This window comes from Epinephelus fuscoguttatus, linkage group LG13, assembly GCF_011397635.1.
Source record: "Epinephelus fuscoguttatus linkage group LG13, E.fuscoguttatus.final_Chr_v1".
NCBI classification, from domain to species: domain Eukaryota; kingdom Metazoa; phylum Chordata; class Actinopteri; order Perciformes; family Serranidae; genus Epinephelus; species Epinephelus fuscoguttatus.
Window position 1 is genome coordinate 237,087 of NC_064764.1, and position 15,836 is coordinate 252,922.

At 39.5% G+C, this 15,836-nt stretch overlaps 1 protein-coding gene across 1 annotated transcript in view; it reads left to right on the plus strand.

Moving 5' to 3' along the window:
* Window positions 1–846: 846 nt before the first annotated feature.
* The window catches only part of LOC125900098 (interleukin-10 receptor subunit beta-like), a 67,425-nt gene continuing 52,435 nt past the window's right edge, over window positions 847–15,836 (plus strand). Inside the window, exons 1-3 of the mRNA XM_049594877.1 lie at window positions 847–1,447; window positions 4,356–4,479; window positions 15,654–15,835. Coding sequence (XP_049450834.1) covers window positions 1,390–1,447; window positions 4,356–4,479; window positions 15,654–15,835 — 364 coding nt within the window. The 5' untranslated portion in view covers window positions 847–1,389. The remainder of the gene's footprint in view (window positions 1,448–4,355; window positions 4,480–15,653; window position 15,836) is intronic.

Below are 15,836 nucleotides of genomic sequence, written 5' to 3' on the forward strand. Positions count from 1 at the left end.
CGCACAATGCATGCCGGTTAGTTTTGTGTCCGACACCGACTTCATTCCAACTTGCTCTGACGTATTACGGAACTAACATGAACAGCGATAAAATCGCGAGAGCGAGACAGCCACAGTTTTTTTGAGCCAGGCGCTGCAGTTGCTCTTCACTGACTGCACCACCTGGCTCTCACCTGATTTAACTGATTGGTTTAGAGGTCTACTCAACGATATGACATTTTAGATAAACTTTTCATTTTTATTGAATTTCAGTTTTTTGATTTGGAGAGTTTATTGTGTGAACAGAATGTTGTGTGACTGATGGTGAAGTTTAGTTGTTAGAGACTAGATATATCCATCATAAACTATACAGAGGCTGCTGTATATTAACATGAGAGTGTTTTAGTTATTTAAGTATTTAACATCACAAAGACTTGCAGTCAGTGGGATGTGAGGATACTTAAAATAACAGCTGTACAGAGGTGAAGCCCTGACTATATCTGAGTAATCTGTAATGAAAGCTGTTTTCTTGTATAAAATATGAACCTTGTAGTCAGACAAAATTTATTTAGCCTGTGTAGTTGAGGGGACAGGTCTGCTCTGCAGCAGCAAACTGATATGATGCTGATTCACATGAAAATTAATGTAAAAGGGAGGGTGAACCATGAAAATAAATTACAGATCGCCTGTAAAGCATTTTAATAAATCAATCTATTGTAATTAAAACAACTGGAGACTGAAAACAAACTGATAGATGGGTCTGGTAACATTTTAATAAATCGACATCATATGGGACAGGATGTAGCCTTGTGTTTCTGTGACTTCCTGTACGGACTGAAGGCTGCTGTACATTGTCGGGAAACTGTCCGACTTGACTTTTTGTCACCGCCCCCTGCTGCAACCGCCTTCTCGTCCACTTTGCAGACGAGGCGCAGTTCATCGCGAAAGAGCCTTGTGTGTCATTCTTGAATTGTGTCAAGGTGGTTCACTGCTTCATGAAGCTACGATTTCACCATCACTACCTCGCTTTCGCGATTTTATCACCGTCCACTTTTGTAATACGTCAGAGCAAGTCGGAATGAAGTCGGACACAAAACATGCATTGTGCGCCGATCGCCGGTGATAGAATCTGCGCAGGCCTGGCTCATCTCGAACGAGCCTACTTTTTATATTTGAAAAGCAGTCTTGTTTACACGACAACACGAGTGCCTCTTTTTTTCAACGGTCACCGATAGGCTGATTCCCTGAAGCCGCAGACGTTTCTGTGCAGTAGTGAGTTTCGTTTCCGCGGACTCCCCCCCCTGTTGAATGATAACAGGAAATACAGACATGAGATATGAAACAGACTCGGTCACCCACAGTGCTCAGCTAAATTATTTTTTAAACTGACAGAAGAGACTTGCGGATAACATGTCAGCCTCTATTTGTGCCTTTGCCCTGACGTTTTCAACACTATGCGGATCCAGAGGTAAACATAATTCAGCTTTGTCACTTGATTGTTAATCATACAGAATGTGTGCTGGGCTTATTACTGTAACTACAGCTTACGAGGAACCATCTTCCATTTAAGAAGGACGACCCCAGCCAAGTACATCAAATATGGAGCTGTTAGTTGTAAAGTTTTTTTTTCTTAAGTACAGAAGGGCGTTTCTGGGATTTGAAGACATTTGGGGCTAAGTCTGGACCTCTGTAGCTCATTCTCCGTTTTGACGCTTTTTTTTTATGCATTCTGGAACATTATTTACATTTAAAGTACACATCTTAATCATTAAAAAAAGTAAATATGTACTTAAGATACTGTTTCCAGGTCAACTGTGAATTGTCATGTAAAAAGTATTAGCCTAGTAGTTGTTAATTATTTGTATTGGTATTGAGCAGAAAGAGAATTTTGCAGGGTACCCACTAGCTCACCTAGTCAAGGACATGCCCAGTGTACAAAGGCTGTGTCCTTGGCGCAGCGGCCACAGGATTGATTCCAGCCCATGACCTTTTGCAGCCTGTCTCTCTCCCCCTGTCACTCTTAGTCTGTCCTGTCCAATAAAGGCAAAATGCCAAAAAATAATAATCTTTAAAAAAGCGAGTACTTCGCAACTGCTACCATTAAACATTTATTGACTACAGATGTAACAATAGTTTTTACATTTATTTATGTTAACAGTGGTGGAAAGTAACTAAGCATGTTTACTCAAGTAGTGTACCAAAGAACAATTTTGAGGTACTTGTACTTAACTTGAGTGTCTCCATTTTATGCTACTGTATACTTCTACTCCTTAACATCTTAGAGGGAAATATTGTACTTTATACTGCACCACATTTATTTGTCAGCTTTGGTTAGTTTAAAGATTCAGGGCCTGTAATACATGTAATGAGTACATTTGGGGCTCTTCATTGTTATCATCATCATCATCATCATTATTATTATTATTATTATTATTATTATCATCATCATCATTATTAGTAGTATTAGTATTAGTATTAGTATTATTATATAGGCCTATAGCCTATATATGTAGACCTGGGGCTACTCATAAAACATTACAGGCCCTAGCCTCAAACGCCCAGGCCTAATGATGCCACTGTTTTGTCATTAGGATTTCTTGATTACATTTACTGTTTACCACTACTATTACTGAGATTTTTGCCACACTATATGAGGTGGATGGGGAGTAATAAGAACATAATAGCATTTACAACTGTGTTAGCTAGGAGACTGATATTGTTAAAGTGGAAATCATCAGTCCTGCCTACCCACACGGGCTGGATTAAGGAGGTACTGCATTTTCTTAAACTTGAAAAAAGCAGGCTGACCTTATCTGGCACTTATAATGCATTTGAAAAGACATGGAATCCCTCTCTGACATATGTTAATACCATGACCTGTCATTGCTTTGGACTGAATATAATTGTCTTGCTTGCTTTGACTCATTGTTATGTTGAGCTTTTCTTCTTCTTCTTCTTCTTCTTCTTCTTCTTCTTCTTCTTCTTCTTCTTCGTCTTTATTTTCCCTGTACTTTTCTGCCCTGTACTTTTTGTTTTGCTCTACACTGGGTGTGTACCATAATTAGGCTGACCAAATGTCCTCTTTTTCCCAGATACGTCCACTTTTCACATCCCGTCCAGGGCTTCCGGGGGGTTTTTATAAACTGATGATAATGTCTGGTTTTCCGTGTGTTTGTGTGTGTGTTAAGAGTGTGGCACAGGCGCATATTTCTGTCAGAACCCGAACTGAGCCCGACATTATTTAATGACCAAAGCACTGAGTTTGTGTCACACAGTTGTTATGGTTACAGGCTATTTAACAGGCCGGGCGTGCGCTGTGGGTGCTCAGCGGAGAGGGAAACCTCTGTGTTTGAGACGGGAGCGGGCGGCGGGAGCAGGCGGCGGGAGTCTGACGCTTCCAGTGAAAGGAGAGGGAGAAATATAACAAAATAAGATAAAATAGGAAAAACCTGTCTCCCTCTTTTATTTTATTTTCAGCGTTTAATCAAGGCAGAGGTGGGCAGCTGGATGTCCGAGACTTCCAGCGAGGGGAGAGGTAGAAACAAACAGCCAATGTGTGTCTGTGTGTGTTATGTTCAGGTGTTGTCACGTAAATAACAGTGCCCAAGCAATAAACAGGACAGACAATAGGATTTTATTTATTTTTACACTACATTTTCACTGAAAGCTGACTGAATCCGACCCGGACCCGAATACAATTCATAGCTAGGCTACATTTTTGACCAAACCCGGCCCGACCCCTCGGGTACCGTCAGGCTCAGATCGCTACACTCTAGTGTGTGTATGTGTCCCCTATTGGGGCCTATCTGAATTTCTGTCTCTGAGAGATATTATTTTGTAATATAATTGAATTTTCTATCCATACATATAAATTTTAAATATATTAAAATTATAAGGCATCTTTGAGTAAACTGCGAGTATCATTTAAGTAGGCTATGTCGTGGTCGGCCGAGTGTCCTCTTTTTTGGAAATCAAAATATGGTCACCCTAGTACCATTGGGAGGGGTCAGTTCACAAATAATGAGTGTTCACTGAATGAATAAGTGTAGCTGAATTTTGTAAACATGTAATAAAAACCAATAAATGAAGTTGGGGAACAAAAATACAGGTTTTTTGTGGCTTTAATGGAAACATAATTAGAACAAAATGATGAGCCGATAAAATATGCAACATTATGATCACCACACAACAATGATGATCGCAAAGACAAAAGAGCCTGTCGTTAATATGGGTTTTTTTCAATAGAAAACCTTCAAGTACAGTTGCTCAGCTCATGACATGTTTTGTATTATTAAAAAAACTGACTGTTATATCCATTCCTGAGTGGACCTGTGATCCTACTAACTTTTTACCATATTTGGGTTTGGCCTGTGCAGTGGTATCAGGAGTCCTCAGCACACCCACAAATGTCCACTTGACCTCCTATAACCTGAACCTGGTGCTGCGGTGGGATTCACCTGAACAGCCAGCCAGCAGCCTGATCTACACAACTGAGTACAAGTGAGTCAGCACCACTCTTAGCACCAATAAAATCCTCTGTGGTTCTGCAAACACTGGCTTCTTTGTCAGTCTGTTATTACTGCACAGCCATCAAAGACTGTTAAGGTTAAAACTACAGCTGATTTCTAGATTTGCAACTATGGATTATTTTCATTATTGATTATTAGATTGATCAATTTATCAGAAAACATCAGAAAATATAAAAAAACGACCATCACAAGTTGTTAGACCCTGAGACAGTGCAGTTTTTATATTCAAATTGTTTGTTTTTGTCCAGTATGAAACCCAGTTTACTATCATATGAGACAAAGGCAGCAGATAATTATATCCACATCTTATGAAACCTGTGAAGAAATATCCAGGGATGAGGGTCAGCATTTATTTGAAAGAGATTGAATCTTCTTTTACTGTTAAAATTCTGAAACTGGTGAGCTGTGTAAAGCCAAGAGTATAGACACAGTGTGAATTTACACAACTAAAAGCAAAAGCAAAGTTTTGCTCGTCCACTAGTACTTGGAAATTCCACTCTTCTGGTAAGCACTCAGTAGCTGTGGGCCAGTTACATGCTATTTTGCATATGAATAGACTTTTTTTGCTTCATCATTCATGCTGTTCCGTTTCTCTGAAGTGCTGTGATCAGACCAGTTACGAGAAAATCAGAAGTTTCATCTACCATGCTGATTCGTAGTTGCATGTTCTGGATGCAAGTAAATCAATCAATCAGTCAATCAGTTTTATTTATAAAGCCCAATATCACAAATCACAATTTGCCTCACAGGGCTTTACAGCATACGACATCCCTCTGTCCTTTGGACCCTCACAGCGGATAAGGAAAAACTCCCCCAAAAAAAACCTTTAACGGGGAAAAAAATACGGTAGAAACCTCAGGAGGAGCAACTGAGGAGGGATCCCTCTTCCAGGACGGACAGACGAGCAATAGACGTCGTACAGAACAGATCAACATAATAAATTAACAGTAAACTGTATGACACAATGAGACAGAGAGAGAGAGAGACAGAGACAGAGAGAGATGCAGGATAGGCGGTAATGGCAGTAGCTTACAATAGCATTAATGAAAGTAATATTATAATTAATAATAATATATTAATATCTGATAGTATACATGTGTGACAATAATCATATGTGTATACGCTGCAATACGAGTTAACCTGAGAGACAGTGGAGCACATACGCTCCGGAGAAGAAGCCGAGTTAGTGACATCCGGAATGGCCGAGTTAGCAAGATGCAGTAATAGGACACGAGAGAGAGAGAGAGAGAGAGAAGGAGAGAAGGTGCCTGGTGTATTATGGGATGTCCCCTGGCAGACTAGGCCTAAGTCAGCCTAACTAGGGGCTGGTACAAGCCAAGCTTGAGCTGACCCTAACTATAAGCTTTATCAAAGAGGAAAGTCTTAAGTTTAGTCTTAAATGTGGAGACGGTGTCTGCCTCCCGGACCACAACAGGAAGATGATTCCACAGGAGAGGAGCCTGATAGCTGAAGGCTCTGGCTCTTGATCTACTTTTGGAGACTTTAGGGACCACGAGTAACCCTGCATTCTCAGAGCGCAGTGTTCTGGTGGGATAATATGGCACTATGAGCTCTCTAAGATATGACGGAGCCTGACCATTTAGAGCTTTATAAGTTAACAGCAGGATTTTAAATTCAATTCTGGATTTTACAGGGAGCCAGTGCAGAGAAGCTAAAACAGGAGAAATATGATCTTGTTTCTTAGTTCCTGTTAATACACATGCCGCTGCATTCTGAATTAGCTGGAGAGTTTTTAAAGACGTACTAGAGCTACCTGATAATAGGGAGTTAACAATAATCCAGCCTAGAGGTAATAAAAGTGTGGACCAATTTTTCTGCATTTTTTCAGGTCAGGATAGGCCTAATTTTCGCAATATTACGCAGATGAAAAAATGCAGTCTGTGAGGTTTGTTTTAAATGAGAATTAAAAGACAAATCTCGATCAAATATTACTCCGAGGTTTCTTATGGTAGTGCTAGAGGCCAGAGCAATGCCTAGAGAAACTATGTCATCAGATAAAGAGTCCCTGAGTTGTTTAGGGCCAAGATCAATAACTTCAGTTTTGTCTGAATTTAACATAAAGAAATTGGTGCTCATCCAGGTTTTTATGTCTTTAAGGCAATTATGAAGTTTAGTTAATTGATTACTTTCTTCTGGCTTCATCGATAAATACAACTGTGTATCATCCGCATAACAATGAAAATTTACAGAGTGATTTCTAATGATTTTACCTAAAGGAAGCATATATACAGTAAATAGTAGGGGTGTAACGATTCATTTTACAACGATTCAATTCATATCATTTTCCATGGTTCCGATTCGATTGAAGGACGATATTTGGCTCATCTAGAATGATACGATTCGATTTGATTCAAGGGCTAGAAATCGATTCAGTGACTTTTTTTGTTTTGCCAAAAACTGAACCAGTGTGACTGTGAAATACATACCTGAATACTGTGGACAGTGCAGGGGAGTTTTTTCTTGAAAGAGAATCAGGGATTAATTAATTTTGAATATAAATAAGTAAACACAACGATTAATGGCAAAACATTCACCTTTTATTAAATACTATAATTATCACAAGTTCAGAACTTGCTGATCAAAAAGTGTGATCAACATTCCTCCAGGCTGAATTACAACTGAACAGTAGGTTTCCCTGCTACTTCTCTTGTGATTTTCAATCAGTATAAGAGGAGTACAATAATACACAAAAATAAAGTGCAACCTATTAGGTTGAATGGACAGTAGGTTTCCCTGCTACTTCTGTCATTTTACTCAGTATAAAAGGAGTACAATAATATACAAAAATAAAGTGCAACCTTACCTATCAGGTTGAATGGACAGTAGTTTTCCCTGCTTCTTCTCTGTCATTTTACTCAGTCAGTATACATTCGACAGACAGCCACCGACTTGTCCAGAACACCTCCTTTTTTGCAGAAACCAAAGTGTTTCCACACACTCAACTTCAAATTCAGCTTGAAAATCTCCAGCTCGTCCGCCTCCTCTTTGCTGTTAGCCATGCTTCGTTTTGTTTTGAGTCGGCACTACCGGCACATGCCGATGACGTCACACTCAGGGAGAGTGAAGCAAATCGAGCAACTTTACGATTAGAAGTGATAAAAATACATGTATATAATGTTGTCGTGCTTAAATACAATGCACAAATGCTTAGTAATCGATATAATCGATTTTTGACCTTGTAAATCGATTTCACAGCGATATCGTCATCAGTGAGGGACAACTTGCCAAGGCTCTATCAATGCATTTAGATTGTAGGAAAATAAATCGATGCATCGATGTAATCAATGAATCTTTACACCCCTAGTAAATAGGACTGGTCCGAGCACAGAACCTTGCGGAACTCCAAAACAAACTTTAGTACGTAAGGATGATTCATCATGAACGTGAACAAACTGAAAATGATCAGATAAATCAGATTTAAACCAGCTTAGTGCAGAACCTTTTAGGCCAATTAAGTGTTCCAGTCTTTGTAGCAGAATTTGATGGTCAGTTGTGTCAAATGCTGCACTAAGATCTCATAAAACAAGTACAGAGACGAGTCCTTTGTCTGAAGCAATCAGAAGATCATTTGTAATTTTAACTAGTGCTGTCTCAGTGCTATGATGCACTCTAAATCCTGACTGAAATTCCTCAAATAAATTATTATCATGGAGAAAATCACACAGCTGCACTGCAACTATTTTCTCAAGGATCTTTGAAAGAAAGGGAAGATTAGATATTGGTCTATAGTTGGCTAACACCTCTGGACCCAGGGTGGACTTTTTTAGGAGGTTTAATTACAGCTAAAAGACTGTGGTACATAGCCTGTTAATAAGGATAGATTGATCATATCTAATATATGAGTGTTAACTAAAGGTAAGACTTCCTTAAGTAGCCTAGTTGGGATGGGGTCTAAGAGACACGTTAATGATTTAGATGAAGAAATCACTGTGGTCAGTTGTTGAAGAGAAATTGGGGAGAAGCAATCTAAATATATATTAGGTCTTACAGTTGTGTTTGAGGGCAGATAGGTACTATCTGAGGACAGGAGGTCATGAATTTTGCCTCTAATAGTTAGAATTTTGTCATTAAAAAAGCTCATAAAATCATTACTGCTAAGGGCTAAAGGAATACAAGGCTCAGTAGAGCTGTGACTCTCAGTCAGCCTGGCTACAGTGCTGAAAAGAAACCTGGGATTATTCTTATTTTCTTCTATTAAAGCTGAGTAATAGTTTGCTCTGGCATTGCGGAAGCCCCTCTTATACGTTTTGAGACTGTCTGCCCAGATTAAATGACATTCTTCCAGTTTGGTTAATTGCCAGTTCCTTTCAGATTTTCGTGATATTTATTTTAACTTACGGGTTTGAGAGTTATACCAAGGAGCGAACTTTCTTTGCTTAAGCTCTTTCTTTACTTTCCTCCCCTCAGTTTTTCCTCTAGTGTGCTGAGCTGAACTACAGTGGTACTGCAATTTCTGGGGTCCGTCGTGATGTCCTGTGGCCCAAAAATACTTTTTCTCACTGAATTGGTATACCGAGGTATACTCACTGGGAAGAGACGTCAGCTAATCAATGAATAAAAATTTTTTTTTGAGTGACACCACCCCCACGAAATGATTTGTTTTACAATGAGTATTTGATTGATTTGGTCTGATAACATTTTGAAAGTCTAGAAGAGCCGCAAGATTAAATCATTTGATCCTTATTCAAGTTAGTGGAGCGCTGAACTGGAAGTCAGCCATTCAGCTGGTGGAAGTAAAACACTCTGCTGCACTTGGTAGCGCTCGGCTGCTGTAAGTCTCTAGTGTGCCTGCTCTATGGGCTGCACAGTATGGAAGAAGTGCAGATCATCCTGGTCATTGTTTACATGGCAGTTATACCATTTTAGCATCATGGGCCACTGAGCAACAGAGTTGCTCAGTGGCCCATGATTTATGATCACACAATTCTAAAATCCTTCAGTCCAAGTGAACATTTGTGCCAAATTTGAAGATATTCCCTGAAGCTGTTCTTGAGGTATTACATTCATAAGATGGCTTTTGACCACCAAAATCCACTCAGTTCATTGTTTAGTCTGTAGGAGAAATTACTTTTTGAGAATGTTTGCACTCGTGACAAAGTTTGGGTCACCACCCTCCTAATGAGGGAAGCGACTAATCAAATTAATAACTCTGTAAACCAATTATTAATTCGTCAGCACACTTATCAATAATGAATCAATCTCAATATCTGGGTATGAATTCTCCATACAGTGATCTTAATTCCTACTCAAAAGAAATATCCACAGACAACGACTTGGCGGTAAATGAAAATTTATATAAGCTAAATGGGTAACAACTGAATAAATGAATGAGGATAATATTAAATAACACAAAATCAACAGTATGTATAAATTGATTAAAACAAGAAGTAACACTCATATGAGTTATTTAATTTGGCGATAGTGAGAGTATGTTACGATAACTTGGGAATGCAGAAATGCGCAAAATATTTATCTAAGGAATCTTAATTAATTAAATATAAAAAAGTTAAATCTCCAAATTGACATCAGCTCTCACCACTGCCCAGAGGGTCACCTGTGAGGGGAGCTCGTTACCTCCCTTCTTAGCAGCGAATCATGCAGACGTTTCTCCTGGGGCCCCGAACTTTCACTTTGCAACTCCCAGATTTTCCAGCACTGTGGAGGGGGGAGCGGTTGAGCCTGTGAAGTCTTGTGGGTGTCCCCAGCGTCGATTTCCTAACACTGCAAAAAGCCTTTGGCTTTGGCATGAGAACCACTGTGGCAAGTGGCTGGCAGCCACTGGTTTTGATGAATCTTTGGTTGAAGAGGCAGGTCGAAAAGGGCACTTGTCTACTTTGTTATAATTACTCACTTATAATAATGGTGAAAACAACATCGCTGGCTGTTCGATATTGTTATCAACGTTATTATTAACACGCATAAAAATGTTGAAAACACTGGAGATAAATGAAAACTGGATAAGCAAAGCTTAAAAGTTTCAAATAAATTTGATCGTGAGTGTATAAAAGCGTAACAAACGTAAATATGAAAGAGGCTAAGATACAAAAAAGAAGAAACAAAAGAAAAAAACAAGAAGAAGAGCACAAGAGAGCGAGACAAGAAAGAGGAAACAAGAGGAAACAAGAGAGCAGAAATACAAGAGAGAGAAACACACAAGAGAGCGAGTGCACCAAAGCGCACGTTTTTAACCGGCCAAAGTGAGCGGATCTGATAAGGTGGTCTTCTTAGTTGTAAAACAGGCTGATTACTTTATTTCAAAAGAAAGTTAATGTTTCTTATTATACCAGATCATATATATATATTAGTGTTGTCACGATACCAACATTTTGGTATCGGTACCGGTACCAACATGTATTCCGATACTTTTCGATACTTTTCGATACTTTTCCAAATAAAAAGAGAACACAAAAAATGTCATTATTGACTTTATTTTAATAGAAAATCTTAGAACTATAACAGTATGCATCAGTAAATAAAAAAAATACCACAAAGACAGGCTTTTCTAATGCACAGACAACACAATTTTAAAATAAATAAAATAAAAAATAAAATATGATTCAAAACACTAACATTTTCTTATTGCACTCAAAACAATCTTAGAACAGTGTGTAATAAAATACGATTCAAAATACTAGGCTTTTCTTATTGCACTCAAAACAATTTTAGAACAGTGTGTAATAAAATACAATTCAAAATACTGGGCTTTTCTTATTGCACTCAAAAAACAATTTTAGAACAGTCAGTGTGAATAAATAAAAATGATTAAGTTAGAACAATGAGAACAAATAAAATGAAATTAAAATAAGCTTAGCAACTGTAGCAGCAAAATCTCTTGCTTTTCTCTTAACATTATGTCCCCTTCTCCCTACTCCCTCCCTTGCCTACTATTAGGTGGTTGATTCTGGTGTAGAGTCTCTCAGGCTTTTTGTCTTGTTGAGATTCTTGGCCAAGAAAACAAGAATGTCTAGGTGTTCCTCGCTCAATCTAGAACGCCTTGGACTACAGATATTTCCAGATGTGCTGAAGACACGTTGTGATGCACAGCTTGATGCTGGAATGCACATATGTTGTCTTGCAAACTGAGCAAGGATGGGCAGATCAGCCTCATGTTGACCCCACCAGGCCAGAGGGTCCTGTGCAGCACTTATCTCTCTTAACTGTTCATAGTCAGTCACTGTTCAGGTGTTGTCAGTGTGGACGAATCTTGTCTTGTTAAAGTGTCAGCCCCCCTCTTTTCGGAGGTGATTGTGCAGAGCAGGCTTTTTAGATCACTTCTTTTTTTTTTTTTTTTGCTACAGCACCTGCTGGTTGGTGCTCTGAGTCTGAGTCTTCTCGTTGCTCTGCCCTCTGCTGCCCTGGAGGCAGAACTCTGTGAGCTTTTAGGAGCAGTTCCCCTTTAACTTCCTCTTCCATTGTAACAAATGTGCTTTTAAATCTTGGGTCTAGGTAGGTGGAGATGTTCAGTCCCATCTTAATATTGTGGTCATCATATCTCTTTTCAAAGTCTTCTCTATATTTCTCCTTCATTTCCAGTGCCAGTGGACTGTCACCTTCCTCATCTTTCAGCCAGGTTTTAATTTTCCACAGTGGCAGGACTGATGAGAGAGTTGTTTCCTTCTCTCCACTAAGGGCATCTGTGAAATCACTGAGTGGAGCCAGGACATCCCTCACTATTTCCAAAGTTGTCATGTCTGTGTCTTTGGGTATGAGGTACCATTTTTTTCTGTCATCAGCCAGAACAGCACAGACTGCTTGCTGCTGATGCTTGCTGCTCACAAAAGCGTTCCACCATACCATAGGTGGATCCCCATCATGTAGGCTCATCATGAATCAGCTTATGTTGTGGCAGCTTTAAAGATTTTTGTTTGTCCTTCAGCTGTCTTGACATTTTATTTGATCTGGAGAAGCCTGACACTGTCTTACGTAGCCGGGACAGACAGTTTGCCACGCGATCAATTTCGATGGCTTTCTTGACTGCCAAATGCAAATTGTGGCCAAAACAGGGAATCCAGAGGTAGTTGGAAAATGCTTTGTGGTTGTTGGTAGCATTGTCTGTTGTAATTCCAGACATTTTTGCCATATCAAGGCCCCAGGAGTCCATGATGACATCTTCCAGGACCTCTTTCAGAGTGTCTGCTGTGTGGTCAGACTGCAATGCAGAGCATCCTATGCACCAGGACTGCATTTCCCAGGATGCTGTAATGAACTGCAGAGTTACAGCCATGTATGAACTCACAGCTCTGCTTGTCCAGATGTCTGTAGTGCAGGAGAAGAATGGGTTGTCTGCCAGCTGTGCACTAATTATTGATCTTGTTTCCTCATATATTTTGGGAATTTCTGTGTACATGAAGAAATTCCTTGAGGGAAGGTCATATCGTTTGTCCAGCTGCTGAGCAAGGTTTCTGAACCCAGCCTTTTCAACCGTATGTACTGGCACTTGATCCATGCAGATGAATTCTGCAACTGCTCTGTTGAGCCTTTTAGCATCTTTGGAGTCTTTGGAGTATTTTGCATGCTGCTCAAAAACAGCTTGAAAGGTTGGTTGCCTCTGAGTGGGGGCACTGGGTGGGGTCACTCTCTCTGTACCAGAAGCACCAGACCTTTGTCATCAAAAAATAAAATGAAGGTGATATATTTGTCATACAAGCTGAGGCCTTAATTACGTTACATAACCTAAAAAAATATTTTCATTAGATATAGCCTTATAGTCTTAATTAGGACCAGTGTCTTTAAATGGTATGTTACTACGCTGTAGTCTTTATAACATATAAAATGGCTAAATGTGTATGTAAAAGTTTGTTACTTCATAAAGATCATGCATGTGTGCATTTACAGCTCTGGAAAAAAAAAATTAAGGGGCCACTTTAAATTTATTGTTAATCAGGATGTCTACATGTATGGCAAAAAGTTTAAAAATCACTGTGAGAATATAAATATAATATAAAATAAAATAATATAAATAGGCTATTTAAACCAGAGAAAGTGGTAATTGCAATGCAGCTTAAATTTTTTTCCAGAGCTACTTTTGTGGAGAGTGAAGGGGGCTGGCGTTGCTTGCTTTTAGCACTGAATGTGGCTTTTTTTCATGGGTATATAAGTTACTACCTGTCGTTCTCTAAACTCCTTGTGCAGGTCTGGGTGCTTGTCCTTCAAGTGTTTTGCCAAGTTGGAAGTGTTTCCACCCTTGGCCACACATGTTTTATAACACCGTTTGCACAGTGGTGCATCGCTGTTAATGGCTTCACCGTCCTCATTTGTTTTCAAGCCGAAGTAATTCCATATAGCACTTTGCGCACCTGATTTATCAACGAGCTGCGGCGTGGTGATGGTTGCAGCAGCTGCCATTCTCTCTCTGCTCCTGTCTCTCGCTCTCTTTCTCTCCTTTATCTCTCTCTGTCGCCAGACTCCTGCTCCACTTGCTGCTCCAGCTCCACGCTGCTCGCTCACTCGCTCGCCTGCTTGCCCCGGCTTGCTCGCCTCGGCTCAAATTACAATGCGGTGACGTCACGCAGCAGCGTTTTAAAAAAAAAAAAAAAAAAAAAAAAAGTATATATATATATATATATATATATATATGTGAATCTCTTTGACATATACTTTGACATGTTACGCGCGATAGGCACATACTCTTCTCATTATGGTCAAAATCGGTTCTTAACATCCAATTAAAATGAATACAATTGAAAACAACCTATAGTTGCAACATATAATGAAAAACAAAATGAGAAAGCACATATTCATGAAAACAGGTTGATTAACAAATCCCAATTATATTTCTACAACTCCAAACACATAATAGGGATGAAATGTATAATTTCACTTCCAACAGACATTTCAATTTTGTCACACAGAAACATTTGGTAAGAGAGGAGAGGGCGTGATTTCTCCCGGGGCAATGCGAATGGACAGGATGTGGCAGAGCAAAGAAGCATTGTCTCACGACAACTAGTGGGTCGTTCATCACTGCGTTTTGCCCCAAGGCTGGATACTTTAGGATGGCATCTGAAACTTGAGGGATCCCAAGTGACTTTCTACCTCGTTTTGGCCTAAGGATGGCTGAAAGAAGTTTTTGTCTAGTCAGGGTAATACAGGGGTGAATCCTAAACATTTGACCCCCGGTGGTCTGGTGTGTCTTGTTCATTGATAATGCTGGTTCAGGGGAAGTCCAGAGAGGCTGTTCCTCTACAAGTCCAAGAGGACATCTGTGCCAATTTTGAAGAAATTCCTCCTTCTCCCAATACCACATTCACGACAATGAGACAGATGAGGATATATAGACTTGACTTTTGACCTTCGACCTTTGGCCACCAAAATCAGCTCAACATTAAGTCCCAGTGGACAGTTGTGCCAAATTCCCTTGAGGCATCCTTGAGATATTGTGTTCACAAGGACAGGACAGACAGACAGCCCGAAAACATAATGCTCCAGCCATAGCTAACCAGTGCAGAGGCATAAAAAAAAAGTGAAAACTGGGCTTAGATTTATCAGGTGTACACAAACTTGATTTAAAATGAATGCTTATGTTTATGCTCTGTGACAGCTGGATGTTCTGAACAAAATCAAACACTGCGTAATTGTGTCGTGAATTATATTGAGAATCATTCAGCTTAACTCAAACATGCAATAATGGGTCCACTTGTGCAATACTGCTTTTAATGTTATTTTTTATATTTATTGATTGGAATGACTGTACATGTGTACGTGTATGTGTTGTGTATTTATTATTGTCTGTTTTCTATTTTTTCTATTTCAGGCATGGCACAGCAAATTTAGTTGTACTTCTTGTGCATTGACAATAAAGTCTATTCTGTTCTATTCTATGTTTAGATAGGCATCTCTTTGCTAACATGGTAGTCATAGCCGCAATTAAGGTTATAATTTGTGTTGATGTGATGATTAAATCTTTATTTGACAGCATGGTGTACTGCTAGCTTTGTCTGAAAATTATTTACACACAGAAGCACGCTGTCAAACACACACACACACACACACACACACACACACACACACTGTGTTGCTGTCAAGCCCACCGTCAGCTTCAGAGGTTTGGTCACTACCATTCTGTTTCTACCTTTTCATCACCTCTAGCAAATCTGTAAAACCAGCACTGTATTTTGTCCACAGATCCACATTCACAGACTACAAAGTGGGCTGTGTGAACATCTCCACGCTTGAATGTGACTTCACAATGTGCCCTAACATCTCCGTATTTGAGTACGGAAAGTATAGAGGCAGAGTGCGGGCGCAGCTGGGGACAGAGAGCTCTGCCTGGGTGGAAAGTAACCAAATTACTATGGACAGAGATAG